Here is a 16,531-nt window from a genome sequence, read left to right as displayed (position 1 = left end):
TGGTGTCACAGAAAGCCAAAGGACAAACACCCAGCAAAGCACACAAGCACCTCAGCTTCAGCTTCAGATGCCCCAGAACCAAACACAGGCAGGCGTCTCTTCCTTTATTCCTGCTCTTCCGTCGCAGGCTGGAGATCTCAGGGACCCACGGCTAGGACGCCTGTACGGAAGCAGAAACCAGTAACACTTTTATTCATCCTGGCCCTCGCCCAGATGTCCACGTTGGCATCTACGTGCTCGCTTCTCCTGTATACTGCCTGTGTTTATTCCTCCTGGGCACAAATCTAAAAATAAGCCCATGTCCTTGTGATGAAGATGGGTGTGTCCAGCAGGATGCTGTGTCTGTATAACCTTGCAGCCGGAGATCGCCAGTGAGATCTTTCATGAGAGGATAAAGAGGCGGCAGGTAGGTCATAGGTCACTCACCTGAGGATTTCCATCAATTGCTTGTGAGTGTGGAGATAAAGGTGGATGTTTGATATGTATTCAGAGTTAAATAGTTTGTTATGTTGAGTTTTCTGGTCACATTTGTGGTAAAGCTGTAACTGTAATGAGACGGTAATTAATAATTGTGACTGATGGAGTCATGCAGGAATAAATATTGTTACTAAGTGTAATTAGGGCTATGAGAGTTTCTCTCTGGCCGACAGCGTTCAAGAGTCGGAATGGATATCCCGACCTTTGAAGACAAAGGAAATGTTATAGGAAAAGAGGGTGTGGAGGAAGAGCTGGAGAAGAAGAAAGAAAGAGAAGATGAAAATGAGGATGGAGAAGTGAGAGAAGAAGAAAAAGGTATGATGAACCAAGCACAGCTGTTTCTTATCGGAGACTCGGATTTAAGCCTCTGACTTGTGCATCGCTCAGTTGAATCACCCGGACAGAAGCAGGAAACAGGCTTTTCTCCGCACATCGGTTTCTTCAATAGTCTGCAGAGAGAGGTGTACTACTATGCCGACGAGAAGATCGTCATAGAAGAGGGGCTTGACTCCTTCGCTGGGATGATATGGCCAGCTGTGAGTTAATGTGGAGGTCTGACACACGACCCACGTTTGGCCGTGCGGTCAAACCTGAAGTCTTATTTTCTGCTGTCTGATGAATCAACCAGTCATTTTAGAGCTATCTCAAATGCTCCTCCTCCTAGGCTCTCGCTCTCTGTCACCACCTGGACTCGCACCGTCAGCAGATCAATCTGGTGGACAAGGCGGTCCTGGAGCTCGGGGCAGGAACGGGCCTCGTGTCTGTCGTTGCGGCGCTCCTGGGTAAGAGGCTCCTCGCTTCATCCTGTGTCCTGCAGGTGGAGGAGCTGACCGTGGGCGTCGGGGTCGAGGTGGATTCACTCTGCAGTTTCGAGTCTGTTTCTCTGAATCACATTGGTGATGTTGGCCACTATAGCGTGTTTGCCTCAACCAAAGCTCCTTGATGTAGTCTATATGTGTCCGTTTGTAGTATGACAGGTTAGAGATTAGAAGTCGGACTCTCTGTGAACTTCCTGTTTCCCTTCAGGCGCCTGGGTGACGGCCACAGACCTCCCAGTGGTCCTGAACAACCTGACGGCCAATGTGTCAAGAAACACCAGGGGGCGCTGCAGACACACACCCCAGGTAGCAGCTCTGGTTTGGGGTCACGACCTGGAGACCACCTACCCCACATCCGTGTATCGCTACGACTACGTCCTGGCCGCTGACGTGGTCTACCACCACGACTTCCTGAACGAACTCCTGGACACCATGAAGCACTTCTGCAGACCAGGAACGACTCTGATCTGGGCCAACAAGGTGAGGTTTGAGGGCGACCTGAAGTTCATGGAGGACTTCCAAAAGACTTTTCACACGAGCCTGCTGGTTGAAGATGGAGAGCTGAAGATCTTTATAGCAACCTGCAAAGATGAGGAAGAGGATGTTGTTGAATCGGAACTCTGGAGAGAGGAGGAAGTGAAGGAAGAGTCTGAGGATGAGGAGACAAAACAGCATACAGAAGAAGAGCTGGACTCAGCGGAGGAACCTCGGATCTCAGAAGCTCAAAGAGGAGGTGATGAAGGGTTAAATGAGCCTGACGAGATCACCACTGAATGTGATGAATGTAAAGAAGACGAGCAGGAAGTCCCAGAAGTTACAGGTGAGCTGTTATCACTGTTGTTGAACAGTTCATCAAACAAAACTCTGTTTCAGACGTTCACAGATCTGTACCCAGAGTATATTATTGCCTTAATTGTTTTTAATTTGATAGGAAAATCACTACAGCTGTGATCTGACTTAATGTTTCATCTCAGAACAGGCAGGTTGTCAGCCGACAGCCCTGCAGCCGAGCGGAGATCCAGCCTGGGTGCCCAGCACCAGGAACAGCTTTGGGAAGGACATCTACCACTACGCAGGTCACGACATCGTTATTCAGGAGTCCATAGATTATTTTGGAGCAGTAATGTGGCCAGGAGTGAGTACCTTTATGTGCATTGTCTAAGTTGGAGACAGTAACAACCTGAGCTCAGCGAGTGTGTGCTCGCTGTGCAGGCGCTGGCGCTGTGCTCCTTCCTGGACAATAACAGACAGATGGTGGACGTGCGGGGGAAGGAGGTCCTGGAGCTGGGAGCAGGAACGGGATTAGTGACCATTGTGGCCAGCCTGCTGGGTGTGTACGCTTCAATTTATCACTGACAACAGAAACCATCCTTGCCTTTTTCTATGTTACCCACAATAAAAATAAACAGCCCAACTGAACAACACAATTAAATAAAGCAGGCTCACACCCACTGAGAGCCAGCATAATGATATTTAAGATCAATTTTAAAGAGACATTTATAGTATAGTAGACATTATAGATTTATATTAATGAACGAGTCTTACAATGCTGTTAATGCAACTGGTGGAGTCTTTTTTTCATATACAGAAACGGGTCCTGCCTCTTTATTCGGGATGGTGAAGGCGTTATTATAATCTTCTGTCTTGTATTTTTTTTTATTTTTCAGGCGCTTCAGTCACCGCCACTGACTTACCGGAAGTGTTGAGCAACCTTAAAGCAAACGTGATGAGAAACACCAGGGGGCGCTGCAGACACACACCCCAGGTAGCAGCTCTGATCTGGGGTCACGACCTGGAGACCACCTACCCCACATCCGTGTATCGCTACGACTACGTCCTGGCCGCTGACGTGGTCTACCACCACGACTTCCTGAATGAACTCCTGGACACCATGAAGCACTTCTGCAGACCAGGAACGACTCTGATCTGGGCCAACAAGGTGAGGTTTGAGGGCGACCTGAAGTTCATGGAGGACTTCCAAAAGACTTTTCACACGAGCCTGCTGGCTGAAGACGGAGACATGAGGATCTTCATGGCAACCGGCAGAGAGTGACACTTACCGGCCTTCTAATGGGTCACATGACTCCAGACTGACTGACATTTTAAATAATGGCGGAATCGTGCTCAAACCTGTGTGACTGTAGCTACACACTTCCTGGGGTTAAAGTTCACGCATATTCACAGGTACAAACACATTATTATATTACCGGTAACTTGGCGAAGGAAAGCCATCAGTCAAAATACATGATCAACTGATGTAAATGAATGTACATATTAAAGTCCTAACATGTTTCCGCTGTCATTAAAATGATGACTAGGGCAGATTTACATTCTTCCAAATCATTTTATTCAGTGTCGCCTTCCTTTTGATTTCATGACCACACTATAGTGTGACAGTAGCTCAGGTCCATCCCACATTACTTGAAAATAATGGGTATAAAACAACGCCAATAAAAACAACTTTTTCTCAAAACGATGCAAAAGATCAGCATTGAAGACAGTTGGTTAATCAGGTCTTTCTAACGCAGAGAAGAAGCGTTCCTCCTGCCGCCGAGTGGAGTGGTGTCAGTGATGGACGGTACAGTGTGGTGAAAGTTAAGGCCATTTTGGGAGGCTCTCGTTGGCAAATGCGCACACCAACAAACATAATGTGAATCTTGGGGAACCAAAGTGAAGAACAGGGGGTGGGGGTGGGGGGGGTCGCAAACCTTGTCACACAGTTTTCACTCCTTTTTGATCCTTCATACGTCCTCGGAGAAAACTTCAAAATCTGTTTGCTCTGTTGACCAAAAACGGACAAAAAAAAAACACATTTCAAGATTTTGCGTCAGTGAATTTTTTTTAAAGTGTTATGAGGACCGCAGGGTGAGAACGATCCGAATTTCTGGCAATTGTCAATTGCATTACACTTTAGACAGTAAAAGAGTACAGTTACAGAAGTACTTCGTACCTCCTCTCCACTGACATGCACAAAAAAGATCATTAAATGGCAGCTAGTCAACATCGGTGTTATGTAGCTGTTCAACACAAAACAGCAAGTAAAACACAAGAATTCATTTATAATGATGTTTAAAGGTGAGCGAAATCTGATTATCAGTTTAGGGCAAGTTACAGACGTTGCGTCCATCATGGATGTAAACAAACTAAAGCAAATTAATGCACTGCCCAAAATGACAATTAGGACATTCGATGAACGATACAAAAGTTTGAGACAAAACATCAGAGCACTCCAACTGCTTCAATTATGTCCCGGGAGATAAACAACTTAATATACTCCTAAACACTTAAAATAACAAGTTATAATCAGGTTATTATTTGGGAGTAAACAATCTAAAAACTAAATAAAACATTTTCTTACATCCTAGACATGCATATATGGAAAACACATCAATTAGAATAACACTTATATTATATACCTATTGCATCTTAGTACTTTTTGTGGTGTGTATGTACAATATCTATGACACTTTATAAATGCAACATGAATGCTGCAGGAAAAAAAAACAGTTTGAAATGTCTTAAATTGTACACTGAAATCTGAACGTCCTCCAGCTCCATCTGTTACATGAGTGAGGTCTGAGAGAGGGCTGAAAAACGCGCCACTCCGGCGGCGGCGGCGTTGGGAAACAGGTGCCTGGCGGCTCCGTGGTTAATGGATCCCAATTACTGCTGCTGACATGAGCCAAGACATTTGATGCCGAAGGCCGAGTGGCGGCGAGTGGTGAGTGATGCCGCCGATTCTGCAGCTTTGTACGGTCAGAACCGTTTTTGCCCCACCCCCCCATCAGAGAAGGTATGTGTAGAAAGGCACCTCAACAGTGTTTCGTGTTAATTTAATCAACCCACCACGGCTGGATTACAAAAGCATTTTTAAAAAAAAAACTCCGTTCAATCCTGCTTGATGAAGCTTGGATGAGATTTCTGCCTGTCCTACGTTGTCCCGTCCTCTCTCTGGTTTACATCTTTGAAAGTAAATGGGGTTAGAAATGAGTTGTATCTGGCTCTTTCCATTAGTAGACTCTCGTTTGAGTCCAGACAGCTGAGGTTGGATGTGTGTGTGAGTCTCCAAATGTATAGACAACACCAAGATAAAATTAAAAAAACCCAAAAAAACCATCAACCGTCATCTATGAAACTGTCGCACCGGCGGTAGCTTCCATTTTGGTGTTTGACTACAAGGAGGTTTGAAGCCAGACCATGTGATCCTGAGGGATATGATATGAGTTGCCGTGTAATGGACGCTGTATGGCCATGCTGCCCGAGTGTGCGTGCTCGGACCTAAAATGGTGTGTACTCAGTAGGGTACATGACAGGAAGCCAGTTCTCACTGAAGGCCGCACAGTGCGTCCATCCCAGGTGTCGCATAAGCTAGCAGACAGAAAAAGTTAATTCCGGTAAGTTATTGTGAGACACCGATTATTTTAGATCTATACATTTTTAATTGATGTTATCAAACCACTCGTACCTGGATGCAGTTCCTCATGTTCTCTTTACTGGGCTTCTCCTCTAGTATCTTGGAAGCGTATTTTAAGGCTCGGCCGTACATCTTGTTTGCCAGAGCGTGTTTGTATGAAAAGGGCAGCATCTGAAAAAGGGGTACAGCAGAATTACCAAACGGATGCCGAGACCGATGCCGACCCGTGCTGCAAAGACCAGGTTCACAGGTTTCACCTTTTCGAGAGCCCTTGCTATTGTTAAAACAGCTTTCAGAGGAATGGTGGGATCAACACTAGCGTAAGGCAGGAAATGACAGCATTTTGTTGACTCTGGTACTCCTGTGTCACAGACCTTCTTAGATGACCAAAAACCCTGCTCTCGCTGACTCCTCCCTGCACTTGAGCTTGTTGCAAACACATGTGCACCTGTCCTCTGTAGTAACCCCTGATAATCAGTATGCAACAGAGGGAACATTGGACTCTTTACTCTAACATGTATGCAACATCTGCTTCAAATTACAGAAGCCGTTTCTGTCAAGAAGTAATTAAACGACTTGATATAACTTGTATCTTCAGGAGGAAGAAAAAGAGAAGAAATAGAGACAAGTACGTAGGCATTTTTAGGAAATTAGTTGGCAAAAAAGAAATAAAAATTGCGCAATGCTTACCTTGGAGTCTGTTAGCTCCGCCCACTTCTGCACCTCCCAAAATGTGTCCATCAGGGCTTTGGCCACATTGTTCAAGGTGTCATCAGAGCTGCTGGCTTCCTGTTTGACGGCATCCGCTTCAGCTGCTGGTCGTGCGTTGACTATGGCGCTGGCGCCGTCGTGTGGCACGACCGGCAAGAGAACCTGGTCAGCCAGAGCGCAGCCCTTCCTGCACAGAGCGTCCAGCAGCGAAGACTTCTGCTTCTCCATGTCGCTGCAACAAACACAAAGAGCAATATGGATTTAATCTCCCCAGGAAACTACGGAAAATCCACACACAGCTGTTCAACAGGTCAGCGGACCACCGAGATGGTGGCGTACTTCTTAATGGAAGCAGCGTCGGGCCGTGGATCCGTCTTCATGGTGAAATAAACAGCCAGAGCCGTTTGGTCGATGTGGGAGAGGACGATGTCCGCTGCTGAGATCACCTCCGCAAGACGCTTTGCGCGCTCCTAAGCAGGAGTAACGCAGAAGGAGGCGTGAGAAGAGCTCTCTTCATACTTTGGACGATAACAGTAACCTGTTCACATTTTCCCCGACCCGCTTCGACTGTACCTTCTCCGAGTCCAGCTGGTGAAGTCGTTGCACGTGCAGAGGAAGGTAATCTGGGAAGGTTTCCCTCAGTTCATCATAGATGATGTTAGAATCCAACCTTAACAGAGAAGAGAAGGCGTGACAGAAGCCAACACAAAACACCAGCGAAGGAGGCAACTGTTGGAGAACGACGGCCTACTTTGTCATCCACTGAATCTTGAGGTCTCTGAGAGCTTCGGCGAATTCCTCCTTCACGTCTTTGTCTTTGTCTCCGTCCTTGTCCTTGTCTTTTCCTCCATTCTTTGTTTTGTTTGGAGGAGGAATCAAATGGTAAAAAACAGGAACGATATCCTATAGAAAACACACAAAACAGTTGACGGTCAAAAACGGGGGGGAAGAAAAAAAGTAAACCCAGCACCGAAACACTGTGGCGTCCCAACTGCAACCAAATCCAACAGAAGTGAATTGTGACCAGATAATACTTTGTAGTTAAACTATCTTTATTTTTTCTGTGGCACACAGTCCAAAAACAGTTCAAAAGCCCCTGAACGTAAGCAATCTTAGGGCATTGTGTGTCTGTGTGTGTGTGTCTGTGTGTGTGTGTGTGTGTACTGGTGACATTTAACTTCAACTGTATTAATTAGGTCACAATTCTCAAACTCCAGAAATTCTTCCAACCCTGGTGGCAAGTCCGTAATGAATTGATTTTTTGATGAATTATCCCTCCCAGTGGCATCCTGACAACAAAACAACCTCCCAAACCTCGACCCTCTTCCTGCTACAGTCGCATCCTCCACTTCTCACATAATTTTGCTTTATGATTTGAAAGCGTACTTCCTTTACACAAGTTAAGTGGTGTTTTAACCCATCTGAGGAGAAGGTATAAACCACTTCCTGATGCAGGAGGGCAGTGGATGGTCAGTTGTAGTGTTTCTAGTTCAGCCAGTACCTTTTTAAACTTTCCTTGACGTTTTGGACAGGTCTGCCCCTGGTGGTCAGAATAACACACAGTAAGGCAGAGACAACACAAGGACACCAAAAAGGAGCTTCTTTCTTCATTTTAGATTGTTCCAAGCTCAAGAACTCATGCTTGCTCTTAAAAAAAAAAACAGTAGTAAATCGTCTACCCGCTCTAAATTTCCAACCTTCTCCCAGAACCCAAAAAAAGGAGTAAAATCATTTGAAATTGTTGTGTATGTAGTGTCAAAAATAGAAATGTGTAAATGTCAATAAGACACTAATGCTGAATGTTGAAGTGAAGTCCTAAACAGACCAAGCACAGTAACGAGATCCCAGTGAGAAACTACCTGGTTGCGCTCACCGAGGTCAGAGGTCAGTCTGAATCAAAACGACAACCACCTTTATTGTTCATAAGACTATTTAATAAACTCAAAGGTTTTAGGAGGAAAACATATTCTGATATGTCGCGCTGCTCAATATTGGAGAATATATATCTAATTCTGGTGACCACGACATAATTAGTATCTGATAATTCAGCGTTAAAGGAACCACACAGATGAGTTTTGGATGTGGGTAAAGTGGTCAAAGGCAGAAGATGCATTATGCCAAAGAATGAGGACAGACCATCAACTCTGATGGCAAATTATCGATGAGAAACAACATAATGAAAACCAGATTCCACTCATAACTCCCAGGGCCCAGAAACAGGTTTAATTAGTGGAGTTCTCGTTTTAAAGCCATGCCATCGATAACATCTGACACGGTTTAGTCTGCTGTGTTTTGGAGAAAAATGTGAGGGACAGAACCAAAGTGAACCAAACTGAAAAAGTTCGACAAAGTTTCTAATCTGGAGAATAAAATATCAGAAAATAACACTCACTGCTTTCTTGCCAAACTCGCTCTTGGAAACCAGCAGAGAACCAGAGAGGAAACATCCGGGACCTGTCCCCTTTGGGATCCTTATATAAAGACAAATATATATATATATATATATAAAGAAAAAATTCATAACGAGGAAGAAAAGGAAACATAAAGTCTTTTCACACAAGATACTCTTTACACCCACAAAAATTGGATTTTCTGGTTATAAACAGCAGGGCCGAAAAATTTCTGACTCCTACAGGAAAATCAACATCAAAACAAACGTGCCTGTGTTGTGTAATGCCAGTTGCTGCATCTAGGAAAGGTTTTCTGGTGCAGCACTCACACAGTGTAGCATGGTATCATTGCTGCATGTTATTACAACAGGAAACTCCAAATCGACTCACTTATCATCAGGCAAGGCGGTAACATAGAAGGGTTGTGTGGCACCGGGGCACAAGGTGAGAGGGTTCACCTTCTTCTTGGCCATGAGTGCAGCGCGGTGGGTTTCATAGATATCTAAACTGAGCGTGGAGGACAGGCGGTGGGTGATCACAAAAGGCAGGTCTTTAAGGCGCTCCAGCTCACTGGACTGCTCGTGGCGAACCTGCAGACGCACCGTGTAGTCTCCCTTTTCCAGCTTCAGAGAATACTGTGGACGGACGAGAGGAAGAGAGCTGAAATAGGGACCGACCAAACGTGAGGGAGAAAACCTCCGCGTAGCTGGGCTCACCTGGTGAGGGTAGGCGTCGCCTGAGCCCATTAGTCTCTTGTTCTGATCAAAGAGCATCCAGAGCTGACTGTCAAATTCAGACTCGTAGAGCAGCTCACAGAGCATGGGGCAGCTGGGGGTGACCTCCCCACTCTTTGGCTGAAGATAAAACAGATTCCAAAATGCTTCAGGAAACCACTGAAAAAGATTTGGTGATGTGTGGCGCATTACCTGATGAAAGCTGTACGTGAGGACATTTTCGTACAGTTGTCGGTTATTTGGCAGAACATCTCTTAATCCCAGAGCTTTGATTTTTGAACTTGAGGGCCTAAAATAAGGAGGTTCAAATTCAGAGACTTCGATGTTGTTATTTTTTTGACCACGAATAATGTTTGGAAGGACATGCTGTCAGAAAGAATGAGGTCAGGGCACACCTGAGGGGCTGAATCCAAGACTTGAGGGTGATGGTAGGAGACACTTCTTCGTATCCCAGTGGTGACGATACTTCAAAGCTGGTCACTCCCTCTGAAGCATGCTGGGAGGGGGGCAAATGACCGTTAATACAAAAACATGACGCAACACTTTTTTCCGCCTGTGCGTTCCTTACTATGTGAAGGGGTGAAGGATTAGTGCTGAGTCCGTGGAATGAGATGCTGTAGTCAACGGTGACCTCGCCCAGGCTCGCCCACCAGCGTGCGATGCACAGCTCCACCACCCGTCCAGACTGGATTTTTTTTTTTTTAAAAAGGAATTAAAATTGTTGTATTCCAATTTTTCGAACGGTGGCAGAGGCTGCAGATACGCACCAGCACAGGGAAGGCCTCAGTTAGGGACCCTTTCTCCAGAAGTGAGGAAAACTTGTAGAATTCATTGGCCCTGTATGCTTTCTGCTTGACCAGGTGTACTGCATGGAGAACAAACTTCGAAGACACGTCTTTAGAATGAGACGTCAGTGTGACCTCTGTGGGAGCAAAAGCAGGAAAATAAAGAACATAAAGTATCTATATTTTAAATCGCATGCTATACTCTTTAGCACTATAATTTGTTTGCTCCTGAAAGAAATCTCTGACCTGCCCACGAGGCTCCCTGAGGAACACTGAAGAAGTGACGTCTGATCTGCCCCGGTCTGAAACAAACATCCTTGTAAAAGACCACGGGATCGCGACTCTCTGTAACTCTGTCAAATCAAAGAAAGAGAAAAAGAGCCGTCGTACACATGAAACACACCGAGCCAATTACAGTCAAAATCGCTATTAATTAAAGGAAATTTACTTAGTTGGGATGATAACCGTGATTGGGACTCTGAACAGAGGACCAGCGGTTGGTGACGTGGTGTCAAACCCACAGACCTAAACGACAACTTTGGTTAAACTGAGCACAATCTCACACCTTCCATTATTTCCTCACTCCTTTTTTTCCGTCCCTACCTCCGTGTAGTGCACTCCCTCTTTCAAGCCGACCGGATCGATGCGGATGTTCACATGGCGGCACTGGTTCATGAGCTCCAAATACGAGGGGCACTGAACCCACGGGGCGGAACACGTGAGTGCTAAATGTAGCTGCAAGGAGATGCGCTCAGCATTTCCTGCCAAAAAAAGTTAATAATAAAACAGATGGTGTTTTAAAAATATGCTCTACAGGACCGTTGAAGACAGGTTGATTGTTCTTTCGTTAACAGTACCTGAATTCTCTGGGAAAATGGGTTCAATCCCTACTCCGTGATCCGAGGGGGACAGAATCTGGGATGGATCCCTGAGGTAGATGCCCTTGTGGGTGCCCACGTTTATTGAGAAGCCAAGGTGTTGCATGGGTGAAGAGGCGTGTTGAATGAGGTAGTCTAATGCCTTGTCCACCTTGTCAAAGATGAAGAGAAGGAAAGAAGGTGGGAAAAGGACGAGACAAGTGCAAAAAGAAGAGGGGGGGGGGGGTGAAAAAAAAAAAATCTTACCTGGATAATTCCGTTGCCTTGAGCAAACACTTCTATGTCATCGACTTTCAAGGCTGTGTTTTCCAAAGCTCTTCTCACAGCAGGAACAAAGGGAGTGATCCCGTTCTGCTTCAGTCCTTTTATCACAAGCACACATACACGGAAACCATAGATTTGTGTCATTAGAAGCAGTATATGTTATTTATATATGCATCTATATATGTGTGTGTGTGTGTGTTCATCCCAACACTCCAAAACAAACCTGAGAGAATTAGTGCGATGCCTCCACATGCATTAGGGGATGACATGGATGTGCCGTTCATGAGCTGGGTACCACGGAGGGTCCAGTTTGGTACGGAGGCAATGGCACCACCAGGGGCACTGATGCTGACCCCTAGGGCCCCGTCTGCAGTGGGGCCCCTAGATGACCAGGTGTACTGGTTGGGAGGAAGCTTCTCCCGGAGGGAGTACTCTGCAACCATCATGTCGGGAGTCACGTATGCGCCGACTCCTGAGAAACAGAAAACAGGAAGCATGTTTTTACAGCTTTCTTGTGATAAAGCTTGCTATGTAGTTATCGTGTCGTAAAACGGATGTATATATATATTTTTTTTGTCCTTGATTACCTATGACACTGATGCTTGTTCCCCCTGGGCAGCCAACTGTGGAGAGACATGGACCGTTGTTCCCAGCGCTTGAGACGAACATCACGTTGTGCTTTTGCACAGCCTCCGTGATCACTTCACAGATCCTCCTGAAACACGCGTTGACAAAATACATGAAGACAGGTAAAACCGCAGAGAGGACCTAAACGTGCGAGGCTCACCCTGAATTGGGCCAGTGGGTAGCTTCTCCGTAGCTATAGTTAACCAGATCACACTTGTATTCGATGACTTCTATCATCTTTGAGCGACGGGAGAGACAACAGATTAAAGGATGACAGGACAGAGACGTGTTTACACTGCAGAAATTCCAGGTGAAATACCGCGCGGATGAGTCCTGTGCCCGTCTCCATGGTGCTCAGACGAGTGTCTCCGATCTTAAGGGCCAAGATTTGGGCACCGGGGGCCACGCCGTTGCGCTCAGGGTCCTCTGGGAAGTAACCCGCAGCGATGCTTGCAACATGTGTCCCATGGGCACCTTTTAAAATAAGCAAGTTAAAGAGCAGAATATAATACCAGAATAAGTGTGTGGGTGCGTGTTTCCTGCAGAGGAGGAAGACGTCACACCACTCTGCCGATGTGCTGATGAATTAACACCAGAGTTTGGAGTGTACCCTGCACATATCTGACTTAAAGCAACCCAAGGTGCGATTTAGGTGATCATACCTCCGCTTGTGACGATGCAGAGCGTGTTTCCCTCATCATAAATATTTACAGAGTAGTTGAGCATCTCAAAATTTCCTAGTGTGGCATATTCTTGCTTCTCTTTGTAAGAGTGCAGGACAGTACACTGGGAAAGCTCCCCGCATTCTGAAGTGTCCACCACAGCACTAATGAAAAGAAAGGGAGGTATATCGTCAACACACCAGAAAAGTTAAAGTAAAGAGCAATTAGATGGAAAAGGCTAAGCTCACTTCCAGGTGTCACCATCATGCCAAAGAACACAGTCATAGACAGGTCCGGGATCGCTGTATTTCTTTTCTAGCAATGCCAGCAACTCCGATTGACTCTGCATGTCTTCTTTCTGTAATTTCTCCATCTACGGAGAAATAAAGGAGCCAAGGAAGATTGTGATGATTCCGCATTACAGTTAAAGGTATTATGCAGAAAATGAGAGCTGAGGCTTAAAACGTTAGTGGACCTGTGAGGGTGTTGGGTGAGAGAGGTCCAATTCCTCTGCCTTACGAGAGACCTCAGCAACGGCGGCTCTGTGCTGAGGGTCCCACATCTTCTCTTTTCGCTCTTTCTGAAGGATCGAAAATGCCACAACAGCAAAAGCTCTTTAGGGACTGAAAAGCTGACAAGCAAAATGTTTTCTGATAATAACTCTTGGATTAATATACATTCTTAAGTGGAGTAATAAGGTCAGGTCATCCCACCTGAATTCTTTCTTTAAGAGCCTTGGGGAAAAATTCATATCCATTTTTAACTCCAATGCGATACTTCCCTGATGGATTGACCCAAGCAGGAGGGATCTGATAGACATAAAAAGACACCATGTGAGGAACATGAATAGTAAATGCACATACTGCACTATGAGCGGTGTTTTACTTTGACCAGAGATTTAGTAAAATAAAGTATTTATGGGCTTTGACTTTTTTCCTTGTGTGGCAGCCAGAGGTTACGTGGAAGTCGGCGTATGTAAACAAAACCAACACAATATTTCAGAAAGTCATGACAAGATTTCAATTAAATCTTCAGGAAATGCTGATGATGGGCCAGGAAAGATGATTAAATTTGGGCACTGTTCTGGATTCTGGAGGGACGCTGACATTTGATCTTACAAAGATTAAGAAAAGGGGATTTAATGTTAAATGGTTTTAATCATAAAGCAATCTACCATGTTATGTAACCTTCTATTACTATTGCCTATAGTAGTTATATGGGTGTAAGACACATTTGGTGAATTTGGGAGTAGCATCCTCTCAGAGTGGGTTTTTTTTTTGTATAACTTTGCTAGAGTTGTTATTAGGATGTCTACAGACCTTAAGTGTTCTCCCAGAGAGGCCAGTAATTGTCCCATCTTTGGGCTCTGCAATGGTGGTCATATTCACATCGCCACTTCCAGTAGTGTCGATGATATCAATGATTTTTGGCTTCCCTTCAGTCGTGACCTAAAATACGAGAGAATCGGTTAAGGAAACCGCTACAACTGATTCAAAATTACCTGGTGAAAGCACCTGACACCATATATATATAAATATATAAAATATATATAAAATATATATAAAATATATATAAAAATATATATAATATGTATGTTATTAATGCAGATAGTTTCTAAGAATATGTCAACATAGAACCAGAATTTTACCTGGAGGAAACATGTTGGGATCCTTCCTTTGCAGATTTATATGTATCAAGTATATTTAATTCTATTCTACAATCAATTAATACCATTTATAGTTTATGAGAGGTGACCATTAAAAGGCTTGTTTCTCTCTCAGCTGTCCTGCCTGGCTACATATCCGCAATTTAACTGTAAAACTGAATTAATGAAAGGTTCGTTAGGAGCTCGATTTCCTTAATAACAAAGAAAATAGTTCCCAGAATAACATTTTAGCATAACTTCCAAATACCGCTAGCAAACAGCCGGTAACCCCAAGGATCGTTAAACACCTAAACTCAACATGACAACATTCCGGTTACCATTAAATTTAAATTACAATGTTATACAGCCTCAAGAGATCCATACAGACGTGATAATAACAATAATGATGATGGATCTAGCAAGTTGTCAATGCTAGTAAGCTAGTTTTCTGCCCCTTAGGTGACTGGGTACTATTTATTTGAATCTGTTGGGCCTTTAACTTTGCTAGCCTAGTTCAGCTAGCTGGTAGCTAGCGAAAGACAGTCGGCCGGCTATACCTGCATGCCGGGTGCCCCGGGATCCACGCCGGTGTCAAGGATAGCGATGAGCACCCCCCGGCCGTCATACTCGGGAAACCTCGTAAGATAGGACGTGGCACCTGTTTCTTTTTTGGGAAGCAGCCCGTGGAAAGGAAAGGGTTCTTCGTTACAATGGGCAGCCATGGTAAAAAAGAGCGACAATGAAAACAAAGCGGCGAAATGGGGAAGACGGGGAGGAGAGTTGTTTAAAGGGGTCCAGCTATTACTGATTCACAGGCCACATTCTCCAAAGTAACGGCGGATGATACGGGCGCCCTTCTGGGTGGGCGGATCTAACGACTGGCCCCGCCCACAGGAAAAAGACTTCTTCTACGCTTATGCCTATAAAATTCTGATGTGCACCATCTAGTGGCAAGATTTGTGAATAAACGCTATCGTTGCGGCGCTGATGAAATATTATCGTGTTTTGTCCCCAACCTGATAAATTGTTTATTTATTCGAATAAATCGGGTAGAACTTAGAGTCATTCGAGCATCAACATCTGTGATTTAAACAACTATAATGAACAGACAACAAATCGAACAGAGCTTCAGTCGAATGTTGACATCACGTATCTTTCAATAATTTTTAATGCAACCCAGATGCGGAGATTATGCTAACGGTTGTTTAACGTTTTTGACGTGAATTATTTTTTCATGACAATGAACCTCCTCTAGAGGGCGATATAATATCAATGTTTGCTATATTTCCACAAGCAGCGTAAATTAAATTCTAATGAACAATTAAACATTATTTTTGAGAGGGTCAATGTGCCATTTAGATTAATATTTATTCCTTAAGCAACTCAAATCCTTAGATAAATACGCCCCTGTTTCACAACAAGTTCTGCTTGGTGCACATGCATTGCTCTATATTCACTTCCTTCTCTCCTCCTTTCTGATAATATCTAAACTGTTCACAAGTAACCCTTGATTCAGCGAAAAGGCTATTTTTTCTCAGCAATACTGGCACATGCCCAAAGTGTGTTTATTTCTGTCTTTTTTTAACCTCTTTAACTAAAACAGTGACAGAATAATAGCATACGTTGCCTATTGTTCCTGAGTGATGCCATTGTTTCAGAATTTTGTGGGGGTTCGAAATTGTAATGCTGTAATGTCAATTTTTTTTAAAATGCTGAGGGGAAAAATGAAATTTGATGCAAATGTGTCATTTACAACCACTGGAACACATCAAAATTTGTGATACTAAAATCCCCCTGCTGTTTTCATTGTACACTTTGTGCACAGTTTGATCCATGAGCTTCTATGGAATGTTTTGATTTTCCCCCTCCCTTTCCTTTATAATTCCAGGATTAACTCTGCATATACCAATGCCCATCTGTTCATCCCTCCATTTCTGCATCTATTCTTTAACCAGATGTACACTTACAATAAATTCTGATGTGTTGTTGAGCCATACGAATCACTAACCATAGGAGAGACTGTTGTTTGGAAGTAGACAGGTATTTTAATTATATGTATGAGTATAGCAACACTCAAACATAACGCTTGTTTTGGGGTGATAGACAACTTCTTAGAATTGTCATCT

General features: G+C 44.3%; 2 protein-coding genes across 4 annotated transcripts; one reads left to right on the top strand and one right to left on the bottom strand.

The window, feature by feature from the left end:
- The first annotated feature begins 50 nt into the window (after positions 1-50).
- mettl21ca (methyltransferase 21C, AARS1 lysine a) lies at positions 51-3,635 on the top strand. Of its 2 annotated transcripts, none has more exons than XM_029846190.1 (8): positions 51-449; positions 651-792; positions 865-1,013; positions 1,142-1,259; positions 1,504-2,115; positions 2,270-2,430; positions 2,508-2,625; positions 2,963-3,635. In XM_029846190.1, the coding sequence occupies exons 2-8, from the start codon at positions 666-668 to the stop codon at positions 3,346-3,348; spliced, it is 1,671 nt and encodes a 556-aa protein (XP_029702050.1). In that variant the 5' UTR covers positions 51-449; positions 651-665; the 3' UTR covers positions 3,349-3,635. The 2 variants fall into 2 exon arrangements, with proteins under 2 accessions (XP_029702050.1, XP_029702049.1); XM_029846189.1 differs by having other exon boundaries at positions 52-406.
- On the bottom strand, positions 3,620-15,267 carry tpp2 (tripeptidyl peptidase 2). 2 transcript variants are annotated; one of them, XM_003969898.3, is made up of 30 exons: positions 14,963-15,267; positions 14,080-14,208; positions 13,474-13,569; positions 13,236-13,340; positions 13,009-13,133; positions 12,761-12,924; positions 12,418-12,572; positions 12,259-12,335; positions 12,059-12,186; positions 11,695-11,943; positions 11,454-11,569; positions 11,187-11,358; positions 10,933-11,090; positions 10,778-10,854; positions 10,576-10,682; positions 10,312-10,466; positions 10,113-10,229; positions 9,940-10,040; positions 9,737-9,833; positions 9,527-9,664; positions 9,201-9,445; positions 8,813-8,891; positions 7,922-7,960; positions 7,172-7,323; positions 6,994-7,090; positions 6,760-6,890; positions 6,400-6,652; positions 5,761-5,880; positions 5,574-5,663; positions 3,620-4,074 (listed from the first exon to the last, which is right to left on the bottom strand). In XM_003969898.3, exons 1-29 carry the CDS (start codon positions 15,125-15,127, stop codon positions 5,574-5,576), a joined length of 3,837 nt encoding a protein of 1,278 aa, XP_003969947.2. In that variant the 5' UTR covers positions 15,128-15,267; the 3' UTR covers positions 3,620-4,074. The 2 variants fall into 2 exon arrangements, with proteins under 2 accessions (XP_003969947.2, XP_011608407.2); XM_011610105.2 differs by lacking the exon at positions 7,922-7,960 and having other exon boundaries at positions 3,620-5,663.
- Between the last annotated feature and the right edge of the window lie 1,264 nt (positions 15,268-16,531).

This window comes from Takifugu rubripes, chromosome 13 (assembly GCF_901000725.2).
Source record: "Takifugu rubripes chromosome 13, fTakRub1.2, whole genome shotgun sequence".
NCBI classification, from domain to species: Eukaryota; Metazoa; Chordata; class Actinopteri; order Tetraodontiformes; family Tetraodontidae; genus Takifugu; species Takifugu rubripes.
Note: the sequence above shows the minus strand (reverse complement) of the source record. Positions and strands in the feature narration are given on the sequence as shown.